This window comes from Zalophus californianus, chromosome 10 (assembly GCF_009762305.2).
Source record: "Zalophus californianus isolate mZalCal1 chromosome 10, mZalCal1.pri.v2, whole genome shotgun sequence".
NCBI classification, from domain to species: domain Eukaryota; kingdom Metazoa; phylum Chordata; class Mammalia; order Carnivora; family Otariidae; genus Zalophus; species Zalophus californianus.
The window spans coordinates 67811923-67833287 of NC_045604.1; the positions used below are offsets into that span (position 1 = coordinate 67811923).

The 21365-nt window shown below is 36.3% G+C and overlaps 1 protein-coding gene across 13 annotated transcripts in view; it reads right to left on the reverse strand.

Annotated features, from left to right (window-relative positions):
- DNAH14 (dynein axonemal heavy chain 14) overlaps window positions 1-21365 on the reverse strand; it is a 334785-nt gene that overhangs the window by 149609 nt on the left and 163811 nt on the right. For all 13 annotated transcript variants that reach the window (XM_027613953.2, XM_027613959.2, XM_027613960.2 and 10 more), the window contains 5 exons: window positions 18533-18748; window positions 14427-14520; window positions 13089-13297; window positions 11883-12135; window positions 269-353 (listed from right to left, as the gene is read on the reverse strand). In XM_027613953.2, coding sequence (XP_027469754.2) covers window positions 269-353; window positions 11883-12135; window positions 13089-13297; window positions 14427-14520; window positions 18533-18748 — 857 coding nt within the window. The remainder of the gene's footprint in view (window positions 1-268; window positions 354-11882; window positions 12136-13088; window positions 13298-14426; window positions 14521-18532; window positions 18749-21365) is intronic.

Here is a 21365-nt window from a genome sequence, read left to right on the forward strand (position 1 = left end):
ATTCATGCCAGTTTTATTCCTTCCTCAAATATGTACAGAGTCTGCACAGATGTATTCATATTATCCAGTTTACTTAGCATCAAAATCTGGTGAACTTGCATTAGATACACAAGGGCTCTATTTAAGCTGCGGTAAGATAAACTTAAGTGAATTCTGATATTATAAATCACAAAGGTCCTGGTTTATTGACAGGTAATCCTGAGCTTGCTTGAGGGTCTGCCACTTAGTAGGTACTTAAACAGCTGTCTGTTGAATGAAGGTAACTGACCTCTTTTTTATACTCTTGAATTCGACAGAAACTTTTGAATGTGAAGAACTTTTCTCCTCAGTTGAAATGTCCTTCAAATCTTCGCCTAAAAGGAAAGAGTTTTTTTTTTTCACAGTGAATAACAGACCCCAAATTTACCTGGTAACTTAGTGAGGTTTAACCTTCAACATTGTTTCGTTTGTGAATTGTCACAGAACATCTTTATTTCATGCATTATCACGTAGGTACCTTATCAGACCAAAGTGGGAGTTACCCTTCTAAGAGAAGAGGAGCAGAGAATGTACCTGAAATTGTCCGAAGTGATTCTAATCTATTTGAAGCATAAATCGACATACTTTTTTCTTCATTCTCATCTAGCAACTTTTTTGTAAGTTGGATCGTTCCAACATGAAAACTTTAGGACATTCAGGTAACTACCTCCAAAAGTGGTGTACATTAAACTAAATAGTAAATGGGTCCTAATGAAGTGAAGGATTAGAAAAGAAAGCTATGTAATTTCAAATAATGAATTTACTAAAACAAACATCAAACAGGTGCACTCTAGGCAGGTTGTACCCATGTCCCTCCTCCCCCATCACCCACCTGTTCTGTCCAGGTCGTGCATGCCGCAGAGGAACAGAGAGAGTGAGCAATTACTCATTCTTCCTTTTAGCTTATTTTCTCTTTTATAATGTTTGTTTTCTTTATATTAAAATAATATAGGCTTCTTGTAGAACCTAGCATTCTATAATTCTACTACACATAGGTTAACAAATGATTAAATGTAGATGCATTTCACTATGGTCCTTTATATAAATATGTAATATTTAAATACAGTATTTTAAAATTTAAACCCAAATCAAAACTGAAGAAGAGTTGGCTTCTCATCCTGTTTTTTAAGCGTGTCTTCGTGTCTCTCACTGAAACGTGACATGGCGGCACTATGGTTTCTGAAGTCGTTCTCCTATTGATGGAATTCAGGTTCTTGCTGTTGTATAATAAATAATGCTGCTATAAAATAAACCTCCTTGTGCATAAATCTGTACACTTCTGTGATTATTTCTTTATAATGAGTTCCTAGAATAAGAGATTCTAGGGCAAATACATGGATGTTGACATATATTGCCAGATGGCTCTCCAAGAAAGGCTGAATCAATTCATACCTTGAATAGCTTCTGTGAGAGTTTACATGTTAATACATTCTAGCTATTGATGTGTTTTCCCCATTCAAAAATCTCTGCTTATTAGATGAAAATTTTATGCCATTTTCAAATAAATGCTCTTTTCATTATCTGTAAGGTTAAACATTTTCTTAAGAATTTTAAGTTTCGTTTATAGGAAATTTTCGTAGTTGTGAGAAGACCCCTGTGACCAGGTGGCGTTTGTACCCGCCTCCCCTCTACCCCTCCAGCCCCTTGTGCCATATGCCACAGACACAACTGGGACTCAACAGTTATTTATAAACTAGTGAGTTCTATGTTATTGTACCAGATTCATGGATAAATGTTACTCTTGGAGCTATAGGGGCTCTCCTTGTGCCTGTCCGTATGTTTATGTATCTGAATGGACATATGCCATGTATGGGTAACATTTTTCTGTATCTAGACAATATTGTCAAAATTAATTTATAAAAGATCTCTATTTAATTGGATTAAAGAAAAATAAGCTTTAATATCAAGAATGAGCTTATGTGAAACTAAAATTTAATTTTCTTTCATCTGCTAAAAAGACAAAGTTTTCTGGGACTATTGATTTGTTCTTGATAGGATTATATGAGGTTTTTCTCTTTTCTTTTCTTTTTTTTTATATGAGGTTTTTCTTTACCTTTTAAGTAATCTGCCTAGAAAACAATGATTGGTGTTTTACCAAAATAATCTACGGGGATTCATGTTGTCTTTATCAGGTCTTTGATTACTTAAGAAAACTGAGTCTTCTGTAGTATAAGAGTTAAGTTTTTTAACAACTATGTAACTTCTTTTATTTGCCTCAAGTCTTTGTCAGTTTGGCTAAATTAATAACTAACTATTGTTTCACAATGATATGATCCCCTTTGATCAATTATTTTAAAACTTTGTGAAATTTCTGATAAAATTCCCCCAAATCAAATTCTAAATGAAGTCTTTTTGACTTTGAAATAACTTTGAGATTTTCAAGAGGGTCCCTGGACCATTTCAAAAGATTTGCTATCTCTCCCTATAAAAGAGAGATTTTTCAACTAATTAGGCTTATTTGAAGTATTAAATTACACAGAAAGCATTCTCAAAGTGATACTAAATTTTCTTTAGGTTATATATAAAAAGACGCATATTATTAATGTAATATTCTAAAAATTGCATGAAATTTCTACAAATCTGGTGCCTTAGTATAATGTTATCAATCATTTTAGTTATTTTTTAAATTAAGATACCACAAAAATAATCAAATCTCCTTGTCAATTGCATTATAATGAACTCTCATCAGATCTTTAACCAGAGCTGTTTTTAAGTCTTTTGTCACTTAGAGACAGTTGTTTTCCTCTAATGCTTCATGTTCCAGGAGAGCTGCAGAAAAGACTACTGAGGACAGGGCTCTGATACTGAATTGACTAAGAACTTACAGAACTTTGATCAAAAAACTTACAAATTCATAAAACCGATACCAAAAGATCAATATCAACAACAATTAATTACACAGAACCAAATGAACTGATGAGGATGGTTATAATTTTTATGACTTTTCTTTAAAATATTTTTGGTTCTTTTATGTTTTGTTTTTTCTGACTTAAAAAAAAACCCTTTTTTATAAATTGGGAAAATACAATTAAAATCTGAAAGACAACAGAAAACAAATCTGTTGAAATGGTAAAAGAAGGAAAACCATGAGAATAAAACTTTATGAAAAAAAGCAATTTTTTTCTTTTTCCTTTTATTGTTATTGTATCTATATGAAAAGATGGATGTTAACTGAACCTAGTGTAGTAATCATTTCACAATAAATGTAAATAAAACCATCATGCTGTATGCCTTAAATTTATTCAGTGTTGGATGTCATTATTTCTCAATAAAATTAGACAGTAAATGTCAAATCATCCAAAAAAATTTTTTTACCATGATTGTGGATTTGACAATTTCCTATAATTCTGTCAGTTTTTGATTTAAGTATTTTGAGGCCATGTTGTTAATTGCATAAATGCTCATAATTGTGTACTTTCTTACTGGATAGTTACAATTACCAACACAAAATGCCCTTCCTTTGTCCCTTCAATGTTTTTAGCTTACAACTCCTTTTGCCTCCTATTACTATTGCCAACCCATATACAGATGAGTATGTACATATAACACATATGTACACGTACAGCTAATGGTTTTCTTGTATACCTTTTCCATTACTCTTTCTTTAATAAAGATTTTATTTATTTGAGAGAATGAGTGGGGGAGGGGGAGGGGCAAAGGGAGCGGGAGAAGCAAACTCCCCACTGAGCAGGGAGCCTGACATGGGGCTTGATCCCAGGACCCTGGAATCATGACCTGAGCTGAAGGCAGACGCTTCACCGACTGAGTGACCCAGGCCCCCCGCATTACTTTGTTTTCGATCTTCATTTCGATTTAAGTGTGTCTTTTATAGTAGGGTTGAAAAATCAAATTTGGGAATCTTTATCTTCATTGCAATCAGTGACATATTTGGTATTGTTTGTCATTTTATTTGACGTGTTTAAACATGCTTTCTGTTTCCCCGTTTCCTTAAATTTCATTATTTTGATCACTGTTTTTGTTGATCTGTTTTACCTCCATAGTACGAGTTGTACATTTCATAAAAAATACTCATTGTGCAATAGTCACACAGTATATACAAAATATAAAACCTGAACAGTAAGTGTTTTTTAAGACTCCCTGTGGGTTGAGCTATGAAGCATTCCTGATACATCCACAGACCTGTGTCTGCAGCTCTCAGATCACATTCTAGCTGTTTCCTGCAGACATTGCTACCAGGCTGAAGTGGTTGTTTATTGCTGTCATGAGCAATGAAAATCATTTCAGTAGTATGTATCCCTAAAATGTATACAGCTTCACTTTATAGGATTTTAAAAATCTATATATGTGGTGTCAATTGTATGTACTTCACCAGTTTGCTTATTCTACTCATTAGGTATGTGGAGCGTCATGTGTGTTCATACATGTAGCTTTTAATCCATATAGTTTATACACCTGGCTAATAATATTTTGTTGGTTATATGTGTTACAATCTGGGGCTTGTCTTTCAAACTTTTGATGCTTGAGAAACACAGTCTTAATTTTTCTATAGAAAAATATACCAATCTTTTTCTGAAATTTTGTATATTAGAAGTCCATCATTGATTCAATATCATGAACACATTCTATTGTATTTCCTTCTAAAAGTTCTCCAGTGTCATTTTTTTTCAATTAGTCACTTTACTCTACCTGAGACTTACTTTGTTTTGGTGTATAATGTGAGGCAACAAGCTCTTTTTTAAAAAATAAGGATAACTAGTCGAATTTACTAAAATGTTTATTCTTATTGATCTGTTGAGCTACTTTTGTTATTTATCTTGTCCAAATCATCACTGTTTTTCATTAATAGTTACTTTTTCTCGGCCTATATTATACATTAGATTGTTTTCTGGCTTCCATTTTTGTTGTTGAAAAGTCTCTTGTTAATCTAGTTATGAGGTCTTAGCAGGTAATCTGTCCTTTTTCTCTACCTTTCAAATGTATTCTTGTCTTTGGTGCTTGGTAGTTTCACGACAGTAAATGTAGGTGAGTGCTTCATTTTATTTGTCTTGCTTGAGATTTGTTTCACCTTCTGTACTGAGAATACATCTATTTTACCAGTTCTGGAAAATTCTCACCCATTTACTTTTTGCATATAGCCTTTTCCTCATGATTTTTCTGGAACTCCAAACAAATGTATGTGAGAATTTTCCTGTCTTCGTGGCATCTTTTTTATACCCTGGTTTGCTCATTCCCTTTTCAGCATTAGATAAAACTATGTCAGTATTAGCCCATCCACTCAGTTTTCCATTCAGTGGCTACATGTGTTATTTTAGAAGTTATGTTTAGTTATTTTTTGTATTGTTGAATAAATTTTGTTAGTCTCTCAAAGTGTTCCTGTATTTACATATATGTTATGTAATGTATAACCTTACATATTAAATAAATGCTCCAAATGCTCCAACTGAAAGCCAGGGACCATCAGATGATAACAAAGTGACAACCAAGTATAGTCTGTCAACAGGAAAGGCACTTCAAATGCAAAAGCACAGGTTAGAAGTGAAAGGATGGAACGCGGGGTAGCAGATGTTGATGAAAAAGCAGAAGTGGCTATGTTAATATCAGGCAAAGCAGATTTTAGAGAAAGGGCAATTAACCAAGGATTCAATGCACCAAGAAGGGATAACAAGTCTAAATGTGTGCACCTAATAACAGCTTCAGCATACACAAAGGGAAAACTTACAGAACTGAAGGGATACAAAGAAAAATCACAACTGCAGTTGGAGATTTTAATACTCCTTTTTCATTAACCGACAGAATATGGAGCAAGAAACTCAGAAAAGATAAAGAAAATTTGAGCAAAACTATCAACTAGACTAAGTTGATATTCTTGTTTTCAAGTGCACAAGAACATTTGCCTAGATAGATAACTTCTGGGCTATCAAACAAGTCTCAATAAAAGTAAAGCACTGAAATCATGCAAAGTACATTTTATAACAGGAAAAATTAAACTAGAAATTAGTAACAATAACAAAAAGACATCTAGAAACTCCCTACATATTTGGAAATAAACTCCACATTCCCAAACAACCACAGGACAAAGAATAAATCACCAAGGAAATTAGAAAATGCTTTATTTAAAATATTTAATAATCTCAATATATGCAGAAAAAACTAAAAAAAAAACACTATCCATGATAAAGAACGTCTGTGAAAGAAACCTATAGCTAAAATGATACTGAAATGGTGAAAAATGAATGATTTCTCCTTCAGATTGGGAGAAAAAATGATATGTCTGCTCTCAAAACTTTATATTGGAGGTCCTACCCAGTACAATAAGACAAATACAAGAAATAAAATGCACACTGATTGGAAATACAATACTCATGTCTTTATCAGTATAAAATATCAATTGTTTTTCTATGTACCAGCAATAAACAAATGGAAATTAAGATTTTAAAACTTAAACAATAGCATTAAAAAGTTAAATTCTTAATTCCCAGTGGAATTCTTAATTGCCAGTTCAGTAAATTGAACCTTGGTCAAGAGTCCCTGTTCCTTTTATTATCTGGCCCTCGCAGGTCCCACTCTAATGCAAGGGGAGCATGAAGATGCCTTCGGTTTCTGGATATCAGTATCAGTCAGACCCTGTGTCCAACAGTTCTAAAAACCGTTGAGTATCCCTCTCTCCCTAGTGTAAGTTACTCAAGTAAGTGGCTGCAGTCTCCTTTGGAGAAGGACCAGTGTAATTATTTTTAGAAATACTTCCCATGATATTGCAGAAGGTCCCAGCCTCCTCTTTATTCAGTGAGTTCTGGGCCTGAAAGCTGGCTCGGGTTTGGAAATGGGCTGGGGATCCTGACTTATTATTGAGACAGCTATCCTCACCTCCTGATCACTCATCTTGGACTTCTGCTCATAATACAAGCTGATGGTACCTAGTTGGTTGCCCATATATTTTGCCCCTAGGGATGCTACATTCTACTGATAACTTATCCTAACATATTACTATCTAATATCTTAGACACTATCTTATATCTCATTATCTACTATCTAATCTAACATCTAATACAATCTAATATCTAATCTAACATCTAATATATAATATGATCTAATATATTAGATACTAATATCTTACTATCTACTAATAACTTATCTCAGTATCTTATTCTACTAATATCTTAATAACTCTGAGAATCATCTCTGCCTCCCCCACCCTTGCTTGGCTGAATTCTTCTGGTTTCTGGAGGTAAGCGCTCCATTAGGCCCTCCAGTGAGACTAGTTCAGTAATGGTCGCCCCTGCTGTCTGCTCTGGTCTCCAGAGCCACCAGCATTGAACCTATTAGTAACACACACTTTGGAGAATTGAGCCTGGCGGGGGGGGTCAGTATTTGGGGTGATGTCTGCTCAGATGCTTCCACCCTGAGTATCAGGGTTGGTCATTTTTAAAGCGTGGCCACTCTGATGAACAAGTCCTGGCCTGGAGCTTTCATTTCCCTTCAGCTGCAGGATGTAGGAATTTCTCTGTATGCTTACCTGGGAGGCCTCCCAAGAGGGGCTGCTAAAGTATCTGTGATTACTGATTTGCTTATTTAACACTTAGTTCTTCTGTCTGTTGTTTATATATTTCCCCTCTCTCTCCCCCTCCCTCCATGTGGCTGTGTATATATCATAATCTGGAATATATATCTCTAAATGTTCTTAATAGGTCCTAATCTTTTAATTGCTTAAGACAATTTTCATGCTAAAATAAAATTTGGGCTGATATTTTAAGTTGACAGATTGGTTTTCTTTTTATTTACATTATGTATCTTATTTCGACCCCTTATCCCAGCCATTCCATGTTCATCTTTGTAAATAATAGATTGAGATATAATTCATGTAATATAGAATTCCCCCTTTAAAAATGCACAGCTCAGTGACTTTTAGTATAATCAGAGTTGTGCAGACAATACCACTATAATTTTAGAATGTTTTCATCGCTCCAAAAAGAAACTCTGCAGCCATTAGCAGAACTGCCTATTTCCTCCCTCCCCCAACCTCTAGCAGCACAACTTACGTAAGGTGTGTGTATTCCGGACACTTCATAGAAATGGAGTCATACAGTGTATGCTCTTTGTGACTGGCTTCTTTCCCTTAGCATAATGTTCTCAAGGTTCATCCATACTGTGCCTGTAATCAATGTTTCATTCCTTTTTATGGCCCAGAAATATACACTGTGTGGATAAACCACACTTCCTTTACCCATTTAACAGACATTTGGCTTGTTTCCACTTTTTGGCTATTATGAATAGTGGTGCTATAAACATTTATGTCCAACTTTTTGCATGGACACATTTCCATTTCTTTTGGGTGTCTTTTTTAGGAGTGGAACTGCTGGGTCAAATGGTAACTATGTTTCACATTAGAGGAACTGCCAAACTCTTTAACCAAAGTGGCAGCTCCATTTGTATCCTTTTGATTTAATGATGATACTTGTAGAGAAAAAGTTACTATTTGTTTGTTTTAAAATTGAATCAGTTTCAAGAAAGAGAGAGAGGGAAGCAAACCATGAAAGACTCTTGACTATAGAGAACAAACTGAGGGCTGATGGAGGGAGGTGAGTGGGGGGATGGGCTAGATAGGGGGTGGGGATTAAGGAGGGCACCTGTTGTGATGAGCACTGGGTGTGATAAGTGATCAGTCACTCAATTCTACACCTGAAACAAGTATGACATTATATGTTAACTAGAATTTAAATAAAAACTCGAAATAAGAAAATAGAAACTACAAAACAAATTGAAATCAGTTTCTTTTAAACTAGGGAGTTTAACTCCTATTATCGTAATTATTGTTAAAGTTGGATCAATTTTTTTGTTATTCAAATTTCTTTCTTTTGGTTTCCTTTGCTACCCTCTGTTGTAAAGAATATTCCTTTGCATATTTAAAGCTATGGATTTTATTATTTTTAAAAAAGATTTATTTATTTACTTTCAAGGAGAGAGAGAAAACAAACGTGAGTGGGGGCGCAGAGGGAGAGAATCTCCAGCAGACTCCCTGCTGAACGTGGAGCCTGACTGGGGGCTCGATCCCACGACCCTGAGATCACGACCTGAACTGAAACAAAGAGTCGGATGCCCAGCTGACTGAGCCACCCAGGCGTCCCTCTATGGATTTTATTATTACTCTGAGGCTTACTCCTAACACATTAAGATTATACTTATGTTTATTTTTCTCCGTCACTTTTTAGATTTTGCTTCTGTTTTTTTCCTCAAACAATGCAGATAATCATTCTCTCTCAGCTTTCTTTGAACTGCCCCACTTCCTCCCTTCCTATCCACTTTATGTTGGAATTGTCTAAATTTTGTTCTGAATTTTTATGTTAATACTTTTGAGAAGTGTTCTTTGCTTACTTTGGTTGCATTAAGTTTTACTAAATTATTTAATCACATCTAACTTCAGTAGCTCATATAATTCTCCTTAATCCATTTCTTGCAGTACTTACTCCTTAAGTCTCTTGTGTTAAACTTTTTCAGGCTTTGCCTATCTGAGAATATGTTTAATTAGCTAAATATACAATGCTTTGAAAATAAGTCATTTTTTTCCCTTAATCAGTATTGCTGTTGAGAAATCTTGTGTTAAACTGTTCTTATAATCCTTTTGGCTTTTTCTCTCTGGAATTCCTTAGAATCTCCCTTTAATCTTAGATAGTCTTAAATCACAACAAATTGTTTCTTTGCTGAGAAACCCCAGGCCTGAGGCTCAGGTGCCCAGAGCCCGCCTTAGAATGAGGCTAGAGTAGGAGAACCTAGAAATCATCCCTGCTCCTACTATGAGCCTTACAGCAAGTAACAACAACAGCCGTCTATCTCCAGGGGACGTGGGGGAGCACAGAGACTCTGAAGTCTGTGGCGCACCGAAGATAACTATAAGCACCAATAAAGCCAAGTCCTGGTCCAGACAGACTCAACTCTCCCCACTATTAACTCAACAATCTGGCAGAAGAAAAGGTGTAACCATTTCCAGGTATAAACTCAATACACCTGTCTCTACTCTTCCTTTCCCCACAATCTCTGGCATTCAACAAAACATTATGAGACACAAAAATAAGCATGAAAAAGAGTCCTGTTGCCAAGATACGAAGCAGTCAATAGAACAGATCCAGACATGGCCCAGGTGTCGAGAATTTAAAACAGCTACAATCAAATTGTTAAACATCTGACGTAAAATGAACAGAGAATTTCAGCAGACCACTGAGCACTATAAAAAGAGAGTCAAATGGAAATGCTAGAAATAGAAATCACAATGACAGAGATGAGAATTCTTCCAATGGGCTTATCCAGGGGACTGCATGTGGCAAAGAATCAGTGACTTGGATTAGAAATCAACAAAAGTTATTCAAACTGAAATACGAAGAAAGAACAAACAAAAAAGTCCCACAAACAGAGCATCCAAGAACTGGGCGGGGGGAGGAGATGACAAAATATCAATATAATACTTCTAGGTGTGAGTTTTTACTTTCCTAATCTATTTAATAGTCCAGGCTCCTATTCAATCTTAGGTCTTATATTTTCTCAAATTCTAGAACAACTTGGTAATTATTTCTTGAAATATTCCCTCCCTTCTATCTATTTAAAAAAATTTCTTTCTGGAGGTTCTGTTATATGGATGCTGCACTTTTAACTTTTATTCATCTTTTAACTAAATACACACCCTCACCCACACATAAACATACACACATGCATATATTATGTAAATGACTACTTCTAGTTAGTTCCGCTGAAGCGCACACAGACACAGACGTGGTATTTCCTCACTCTGGCGCCTCGTGCGCTGTGATCCGGGAGAACCCTTAGGCTGAGCTGCCATCCAGCTAACCACGTCAGCATTCAACCATTTATTATGTTCCTCCTCTTAACTCCTTCTTGCCTTGTTTCTAGTACTCCCACTTCCCTGGCTTATGCTTCTGATGAATTTAGAATTGTGCATCTGGAGAGGAAGTGGACACTCTTCAGGCAGGAAAGTTGTGTGCTAACAACTTGTATCCACAGTGACACTGCTCTTTTTCAAATGCAGCCTCTTTCTCTTAATCACATAGACTTTAAGATGCAAAGGGGATTGGCAGTGGGAAGAAATATGCTCGTAGCTGTTCCTTAACCTAGTCAGGTGTCACCGCCAACACGCTGTGTTCCTGCTGCCTCTAGCTGGGCTGTGGCGTGCTGACCCGCAAAGGGAAGGCCGATGGTCCGCTCAGAGCCGTGAAAAGGGGAGGGGCCCACGTAAATATTCTCCCAGCCATGGTATCCAGCTCTCTTCTGCTCAGGACTGCTGCTCCCCCAACAGGGACCTTAAACATCTTGTCATCTCAGGGATTTCTCACAATGTCTGTTAGTTTGATGGATCGCAAACTGTGTTTTGGAGGCAGAGTTGGGAGCCTGTACTAATTACCCGTCTTGTTGGGAGCCGGACAAGAACCAGTGTCTGAAGGTAGGCATCCTGAGTCCAGAGACTATGCCTTTACCCATGATGCTATACTATTTTCTGAATCTTTTGCTCTCACCTCATGCCACTTTCCACATTTACACCTTTGCATGATTAGAGTTTACACCTTGGGTTCTGGACACATCTTCCCCACTATTTCTATCTCTAAGAATCTTTAAAACATATCAAAAGCATTCTTCCCTAATAGAGACCCTCTTGGGATTCCTTATACTCATTTTTCTTGTGACACTTCAACATATGATATCACTTTACTTTATTGATGTGCTCCTTTATAAACGGTTTCTAGTTTGTTCCATGTGCATGTCTGCTGTTGGTTCAAACAGACTTAAAATTCCCAGTGTTCCTTCCTTTGTTTTCTTTTATAAAACTCAATAGAAGGTGATGAATATAATTGGCATCGATGAGCTGGGATACAAGACCACTAACATAAGGGGGAAAAACTCACATTTTCCAAAGCCTCCATTTTTACCCATGAAGTCAAAGAAAGCATCAAGAATTCTGCACAGAGTTATAACGATCGTTACGCCCTGGACAGGAAATGGCTGATGTTTCTGATACTTCTTTATAAACTGTAGTCCATCTGCAACACTATTTTTCATCATGAATTCAAGACAACTCACTCCTGTTTGACTCATAATTTTAGAAGTTTTCAAAAGCCATGACTTCATGTAAGGCTCCCATCCCAAATCAACAGGATCCTAACAATATAAAGCACAAGATAATTTTATGTAAATAAAGAAAAATACAGTGTCCATCTTCTTTCTTACCATCTCTACTTCACCACTGCCCCCGGCAAAATATGGTTCAGAATCATCATTCGTTAAAGTGCAACTGATAAAAATAGCTTAAAGAATGACCTGTCTCAACCATAAGAGACTTTTCATCATATGAGACAAACCGAGGGTTGCTGGAGGAGTCGGGGGTGGGGGTATGGGGTAGCTGGGTGATGGGCATGAAGGAGGGCATGTGATGGAATGAGCACTGATGAATCACTGACCTCTACCTCTGAAGCCAATAATACATTATATGCCAATTAATTGGATTTAAATTAAAAAAAAAAAAAAAGAAAGAATGACCCATCTCTGAAACGATGTGTGGTTTGTGACCACAGTCTTACAAGACTAGAAGCAACTGGGGGATTGCGTGGAGGCAGGAGCGTTAAGGTCCTGTGTCCACGGGGAGGGGAAAGACAGCATATAGCTTCACCATGGTGAGCTAAACGGGTCAGAAACACAGGGCTAGTCATGGCTGGTAATTAATGTCCTGGAGAGAAGAAACTTAGTCTTTGTGGTGTCTTCCATCCCCCGCACCAGGGTACTGGGTTCCGTGAGGTCTGAGGGTCAGAGAGCATGAGCAAAAAGGCTTCGGGGCAGTCATTTCTCTCCTGGAGAAATAACCCATGCCCGCGGCCTGGACTGCCTAGCGAGGGCCGCACTCGTTCACCGCTGTGGGGAACACGGACCCTGCAGGTACGGAGCAGTCGTAATTACGCTCATACTCACTTCTGGGTTAGGAGGCTTCAGGGGACACAAAACTGAACCACTGCGATCACCCTGCTGAGTCCAGGGGCAACGACAGAACATCATCAGAAATGCTGTAGATAATGACTAACAATACATTTTCTTTAAGAAATGTATTTTTGGAAACTTACCATATAGACCATTGCGCATCGGCTGATAGTAGCAGGACTGGCCTGAGAGAGACAGTCCACTTCAAAAATCAGTCGTATTTTATTAGTTAGGGCAATTCTCTCACTGTTTGACAGGCATAATGTTCTGGTATCATCCAGCACAGAGTTTAGATTTTCTACCCAGAATGTATCCACCGGACCATCTAAAATAATCCACTGCCAATCATAGTCTGCAGAGAAAGATATTTTTAAGGTAACTGAGAATAATCTCAGTCTTCTTTTATTACAATCTTGCAAATTTTCTATTTCGTTTGGAAAATGATATCCTAGAAAACACTAGACCGAATATGTTTATATGCAGTCTCTAATATTTATTAAATAAAAATAACTATCCACAGCATATAGTTAGTAATTCTCGAAACATTGTTTCAATATTCTTAGATTACTGCATTGTATAATCAGCCCTTAGATTCTGGATAAGAGAAGATCCACGGATTTCTCTTTTCCATGACTCCTCTTTCCATTGCTACAGGCACCGCCCTGCTCCACAGGTCTAGAAAACCCACTGGTCAAGCTAGGGGAGGAACGTGGGGGTCACTGTGGCCGTAGAAAATAGTGAGCCGCCTGAAGGACATGAGAGCCCAGCAGACGAGGGAAGACAGCCAGGGTGTGGATGGCCAGACTGGCTGACATAGGCGCCTCGGGGCCTGTCTTCAAACCCTGGAAGGGAGCTTGCTGTGCTCAAGGACTATGCTCCCCAACCCGAACCCCAAGAAGGGACACACCACAATGGAGGACTTCTGGAAGCCTCTTTCAGCATGAGTGTGTGGCTAGAGGGTCACCATGGGCCGTGAAAGCACCGGTGGCGGTGGGGCTCCAGCAGCACCCTGCCCCCTCCTCCGGAGCAGAACCCCCCACACCCACACAGGCTGTCCATCCCCTGCAGACACACAGCAAGTGTGCAATTGTTTTTAGAGGAGTACGCTTGGGTTGTAGTACTTGGCCTGGGAATAGGCACATTGTCTCGAGTCCCACTTCAGAGGCGACACTAGTTAGGTTTCCACACAATATCACTTCTAACTTTAATATCTGCTTGGTTCTTGGAAGATACTAATGTTGCTTTAGAAACTGAAAGGGTTATATGAGACCTACCGCTTCTATAACAGAATTGTAGATGAACATACCATAGGATGTGGTAACAGTACCCAAATTCTAAATAAACAAATTCAGAAAAAATACATAGGACAAGAACAAAATATCATTAATCAAAATGTTTTTAAAGATAGAAATGAAGCTCTTTGGTTCAGTTTGTCTTCTCAGTTAATCAATCACTTTATTGACTCTAATAATAACACTTACCCTGACTTCCTGGAATGTTAACATCTTTCCCCTCCTCCTTCTCAAGTATGTTAACGTCAGTATCTGCTGCATCAGAGAAATCGAGTTGGAAAACCTAAAATATGTAATCAATAATGCTAATTTGATCACGCGTTCCAATTCCAATGGACTATATGCTCAATATGCTCTCTTGAGTATAAAAAAGGGAAAGTCTTAATTATCTGGGGGACTTTATTATTTATCTCCTCAACAGGGTTGCGTTCCATATCATCAGCTGATCAGCACTGGTTTTCTTTGCCCCCAAGAGTAGGGGAAGCCGACCAAACACTAGAGCAATGCCTTGGGCACAGAGTGGGCTCCACAGAGAGACCTCACACAGGAGTGAGCACCACGCTTCGGCCCAGGCCTTGCAACCCAACAGACGGTAGCCAGCCACTTCTAATACTCAAGGCTCATCAGGACAAGGCCATCTCCAATGATTATTTCTATTGCAAAAGTCTGCCCTTCTCAGCCCTGTACCTAAGTCATTATGCTCTACCGCATCTCTTTCTCTAGATTCTTTTTTTAAATGTGGGATTACGGGTCAAATGTTCTCTGGATTTTAGTCTTTAATAAATTCTACTGGATTTCTCTTTTAGTTTGTGACAATAATACTCCCACCAAGAAGATGTAGGAATGTTTGTTTCTCCACATCTTTCGTTCACACCAAATGTTTCAGCTATTGATATTCTTATGTTGTGAAAACCTGATGAGAAAAAAATGTGACGCCTATCATTGTTATGATTTTTATTTTTTGACTAATACTTAGGCTGAGCATCTTTCATATGTGCACAACTTTCATGTGTTCTATCAACGTCCTAGTCACGGCCTTCCTCATCTCCCGAACTGTTCCATCCTTTCTTATTCGCATCTATTTCTTACAGCACCTCATCTACAGCAGGGACACTAACTCCTATAAGATGCTGTAAATATTTTCTTCCAGACTTCGGCTTGCTTTAGTAAGAAGCTGTTTGTTGCAACTATTGAAAAAAAACATTTTCTTATACTTAGAGTCAAATAATTTTATCTTCTGTTTATGATTTTTGGGTTTTCCCAGTTTTAGTTAAGGTCTTCCTAATTCTAAAACTATGCCCCTAAATATTATTATGTTTTTATAATTTTATTTTTATATTTAGTTGGTTACTTCATCTGGAACTTTTTAACTTTCTTTCTTCCTTCCTCCTCTCCTCTCCTTTCCTTTTTAAATTTATTTGACAGAGAGAGAGAAAGAGTGAGCAAGAGCAGGGGGAAGGAGCAGAGGGAGAGGGAGAAGTAGGCTCCCCGCTGAGCAGGGACCCCCCCCCCCCCAATGCAGGGCTCGATCCCAGGACCCGGAGATCATGCCCTGAGCCGAAGGCAGATGCTTAACCAACTGCGCCACCCAGGGACCCCTAGAATTTTATTTCTGGGTAGGGAATGAGGTAAGGGTCTTTCTATGTTTTCACATCAGAAAATAGCAAACTATATAAACAGTGAATTCAGTAAAGAATGCTTTTCCTGCTGATTAGAAATATTAGTTCAGTAGCATAGTAAATTCCTATATATATCTGAATGTTTCTGGACTCTGTCTGGTTCCATTTCTGTGTGAGTACGTTCCAGGGTTTTTATTCAGGTTTTGAAAAGTACTATCTGTTTTATCCTTTTTCTGAAATATACTCAACACTCAACATTACATTAGTCTCAGGTGTGCAATATAATGAATTCAATATTTGTACAGATTGTGAAATGATCACAATAAGTCTAGTTAACATCCATCACCACACATAGGTAAATATTTTTTTCTTGTGGTGAGAACTCTAAAGACCCATTTTCTTACCAACATTCGAATGTACAATACAGTATTATTAGCTATGGTCACTGTATTATATTGTACCTCACTGTTTTGATTACAGTATGGATTTGTTCTAAAATTAATATAGAGCATTTTAGAAATACAAAAGCACCATGGTTTTCTGCCCAGATTTTTTTGAACTCTTGGAACATTTATACTTCCTAATGAACTTTAAAGTCATTTAATTCGATTTTTTTAAAGTGGGACTTTGCTTGGAAAGACATTACATCTATATATAATTTGGTATAGACTGGCATTTTTAGGACAGAAGTCTTTCCATATAGGAATACAGTATCTCTTTCATTTATTTAATTTTTGCCAACTGTATAGGTATTCCTGCCTCCCTCCCTGCTACCCCCCCAATCACAAGTTCCTTTCTTTTACATTTATTCCAATATATTTTTTATAGATTTTTGCCACTGTTAGCAGAATTTTTCCTATTTCCATTTCTAACTGGTGACAATTAGTATAAAGAATTTAATTACGGCCACTTTACTATATTCCTTCTCTATCAATTACTGAGAAAGATGCAATAAAATCTCACGCTAAATGTGATTTATCAATTTCTCTACAAAATTCTGTTGTTTTCTCTACACATTTTTACATTACGTCATAGGCACATAATAGTTCAGTGCGCACCGAGAGCACACTGTTGTACCCCAATTTTATAATAATTCTTGACATCTGGCAGATCCAGATTCTTCCCCTTGTTTCTTTAATTCAGGAGTATCAGGGACCTTGGTTCTTCTATACACATTTTAGAATCAGTTTGTCAAGGTCTTAAAAACTACTTTAGCTTTCTATTTCAAAACTTAATGCAAAGCTCCAGTAATCAAACGTGGCATTTGCATAAGGGTAGACAAAGATGAATGGAACAGAATTGAGAGTCTAGAAATAAATCCCTACATTTATGATCAGTTGATTTTGAAAAGCGTGACAAGCGTGACAAGACAATTCAACGTGGGAAAGAACAGGCTTTTCAACAAATAGTTCTGGAACAACTGGATATTCAGATGCAAAAGAATGAATTGGGATCCCTTCCTTATACTGAACACAAAAATCAACCCAAAATAGACCAAAGACCTAAATATAAAAGTGAGAACTATAAAACTCTTAGAATAAAGCATAGAAGAAAGTCTTTTGACCTTGGATTATACAAAGTTTTCTTCAGATATGAAGAAACAAGTGACAAAGGAAAAAATAGATTGAACTTCATCAAGGTTAAAAACTTTAATGTTTCAAAGGATACCATCAAGAAAATAAAGACAACCCACAAAATGAAAGAAAGTGTTTGTAAATCATAGTCTCTGATAAGGGACTTGTATCTAGAAAAAAAAATACACATGGATTGGAAGACTTAATATTTTTTTTTTCATTTTAATTCCAGTGTAGTTAACATACAGTGTTACATTAGTTTCAGGTGTACAACATAGTGGTCCAACAATTCTATACATTACTCATATGCGGAATTTAAGAAACAAAACAAATGGCAAAGGGGGAAAAAAAGAGAGAGAGAGAAAGAGAGACAAGCCAAGAAATGACTCTTACCTCTAGAGAACACACTGATGGTCACCAGAGGGGAGGTGGGTGGGGGGACGGGGGAAATAGAGAAAGGGGACTAAGGAGGGCATCTGTCATGATGAGCACCGGGTGAGGTATGGAACTGCTGAATCACTATACTGTACACCTGAAACTAATATTACACTCTATGTTAGCTAACTGGAATTTAAATAAAAACTTTAAAAAAAATCTTTGCTTATCTGTTCGGTTCTAAATGCCATTCTTCTGTTAATGTATTTTGGCTAATGAAATTTACTAGTAATTTCTACTTATAACTAATGAGAATACAACATTCCAATTTTTGTTTGCGATTTATGTTGATTTTGTGATGAATTTTGTATCAAAACCTTTTTCACCTTTCCAGTGAAGTATTTTCATACCTCCTTCATTTATAAGGTATACCGGTGGTGACAGCATCACTAGATCATCCTCTGCTTACACTTAACCCACTCTGTGTTACTTTAAAAGGCAGTATCTTTCATTTTATTTTATTGTTTACCAAGCATTTTAAAGCACAGTGTCACATTTTCTGTTTTTTTAATAGCTTCTAATTTTTCTCCTTTTTTAAAACTGATCAAAATAATTTTTAAATTTACTTTAATACTGGTAAGTATCTAATAATGCTTAAATATCAATCTTTAAACAATGAAGTAATCCACAATAATCAAATAAAAATAATCCTTCCATATTAACTTACATTAGATGCATCCGAGATTCTTGATTTCAGTCTGAAATCGCTGTCTTTCTTTGAGTTCCTTGCAGTGTTAAAATATACATAATTTCGAACTGCTGTTGATAATAATCCATCAGTCCATTCCATAGTATTAGGATCCAGTTGTCCATATAGTTCACCAACAGTGATACACTTTGGATTTAAAACACAAATATCTACTTTTCCTTTTCTTCCTGGAATCTGAAAAAAATCCAGGGTGGTTTCTTAAAGGCATTAACTATAGTACAATTACTTAAATTTTTGCACTGTTAACACCAAAGAGTTTTAGGAGAGTTCTTTCACTCCAAAGAAAGAGACCCTAATAATCTCTGATCATCAATTAATGATCTAGCAATTCCACTATTTGGTATCTATTTGAAGAAAACAAAAACACTAATTTGAAAAGTTACATGCACCCCTATGTTCAATATTATTTACAATTACAATTGTAATTATATTACAATTCAATATTATTTACAATGACCAAAACGTAGAAGCAACCTAAATGTCCACTGATGGATGAATGGATAAAGAAGATGTGGTGTGTATACACGCACATGCACACACGTGTGTATATATATATATATATATATATATATATGATGGAATCCTACTCATCATTAAAAAAAGAATGAAATCTTTCCATTTGTAACAACATGGAAAAAGTAGATTGAACTTGATCATCAAGGTTAAAAACTTTTGTGTTTCAAAGGATACCATCAAGAAAATAAAGACAACCCACAAAATGAAAGAAAGTGTTTGTAAATCATAGTCTCTGATAAGGGACTTGTATCTAGAAAATATATACATATATGGATTGGAAGACAATATTGTTTTTTTTTTATTTTAGTTCCAGTGTAGTTAACATACAGTGTTATATTAGTTTCAGGTGTACAATGTAGTGACTCAACAATTCTATACATTACTCATATGTGGAATTTAAGAAACAAAACAAATGAGAAAAGGGAAAAAAAGAGAGAGAGAGACAAGCCAAGAATAATCTTAGGATTATGCTCAGGAAGTAAGTCAGAGAGAGAAAGACAAGTACCACCTGATTTCACTTATATGTGGAATCTAAAAGACAAAACAAACCCAAGACTCATAGATACAGAGAGTATGTTAGTGTTCCCAGAGGGGAAAGGTATTGGGAGGGGGACCAAAATACATGAAAGGAATCAAGAAGTACAAAATTCCAGCTATATAATAAATAAGTCATGGGGCTGCAATGCACAGCATGGGGAATATAGTCAACAATACTATATTAATTCTGTACAGTGACATGGTAACTAGACTAGTGGTGATCATTTCACAATATATATAAATGTCAAATAACTATGTTGTACACCTGAAACATTATACTATATGTCAATTATACCTCAATAAAAAAGGAAATAATTATTAAATAAAGACACAAATAAATAATAAGAGAAATAAAGTATGGACATTACTAGAGCCTTGCAGAAATTAAAAGGATTATAAGAAAACACTATGAATAACTGTATGCCAAATTATATAATCTACAGGATACAGATAAATTCCTAGAAATAACAAAAATTATCAAAACTGACTCAAGAAGAAATAGAAAATCTCAACAGATCTATAACAAGCAGAGAGACTGAATCAGTAATCAAAATCTCCAAGAAAGTCCAAAATCAGATAGTAGATGAGTTTTACCAAACATCTGAAAATGAATTAACACCAATCTTACTCAAATTCTTGCAAAAAATAGAAAAGGAGGGAATACTTCCTAACACATTCTATGAGGCTGGAATTATCCTGATACCAAATCCACCCAAAAACACCATAAGAAAACGACACACCAGTGTCCTCTATGAATAGAGATGCAAAAGTCCTCAAGAAAGTGTTAGCAAACTGATTGCAACAGCACAATGAAAGGGTGACTCGCCATGACCAGATGAGCTTTATCTTAGGAATGGAGGGGTGGGTTCAACAAAAGAAAATCAATCAGTGTGATAGAGCATATTAATACAACAAAAGAAACAAACTGCATGATCACATAAAGAGAGGCAGAAAAAACATCTGATAAAATGTCACACGCTTTCATGATAAAAACACTCAACAAACTAGAAAGGAACTTCCTTACTATAATCAGGGGTATTTATGAAAAGCCCACAGATGACATCATACTCAATGGTGAAAGGCTGAAAAGCTTTCTCCCTAAAATCAGGCACAAGGCAAGATTTCCCATTTTCACCACTGCTATAAACACTGTACTGAAAGTCCTAGCCTGGTAATTAGGTGAGAAATAAAATAAAAAGCATCCAAATTGCAAAGAGGGAGTAAAAGTATCTCTATTTAAATATGACATGATTCTATATATAGAAAATCCCAAAGAATCTACAAAACAACTACTAGAGCTAATATATGAACCAGCATATTTGTAGGATACAAGATCAACACACAAAAATCAGTTCATTTCCATATAGCAGCAATGAACACACTTCAGCAACAACAAAAATTAAGAAATTCCAAGTCCATTATAATAGCATCCAAAGAATAAAATGCTTTGGAATAAATTTAATCAAGAAGGAGAAAGACTTATATATTGAGAACTACAGAAAACAAATTTTCTTGCTTACTGAAAGAACTAAAAATGGAAAGAAACTGCACACTAGCTGAAAAACTGCAGAACTGAAAACCTGACTTTCTAAAACTTTCAGAATAGACTGCTGAGTCTTTAAATAAGATAACTGAAGGACACATTATTTATTGGAATCTAACCTTATATGGAATAAAAATACCATCTGATTTCACTCATATGTGGAATTTAAGAAACAAAACAGATGAACATATGGGA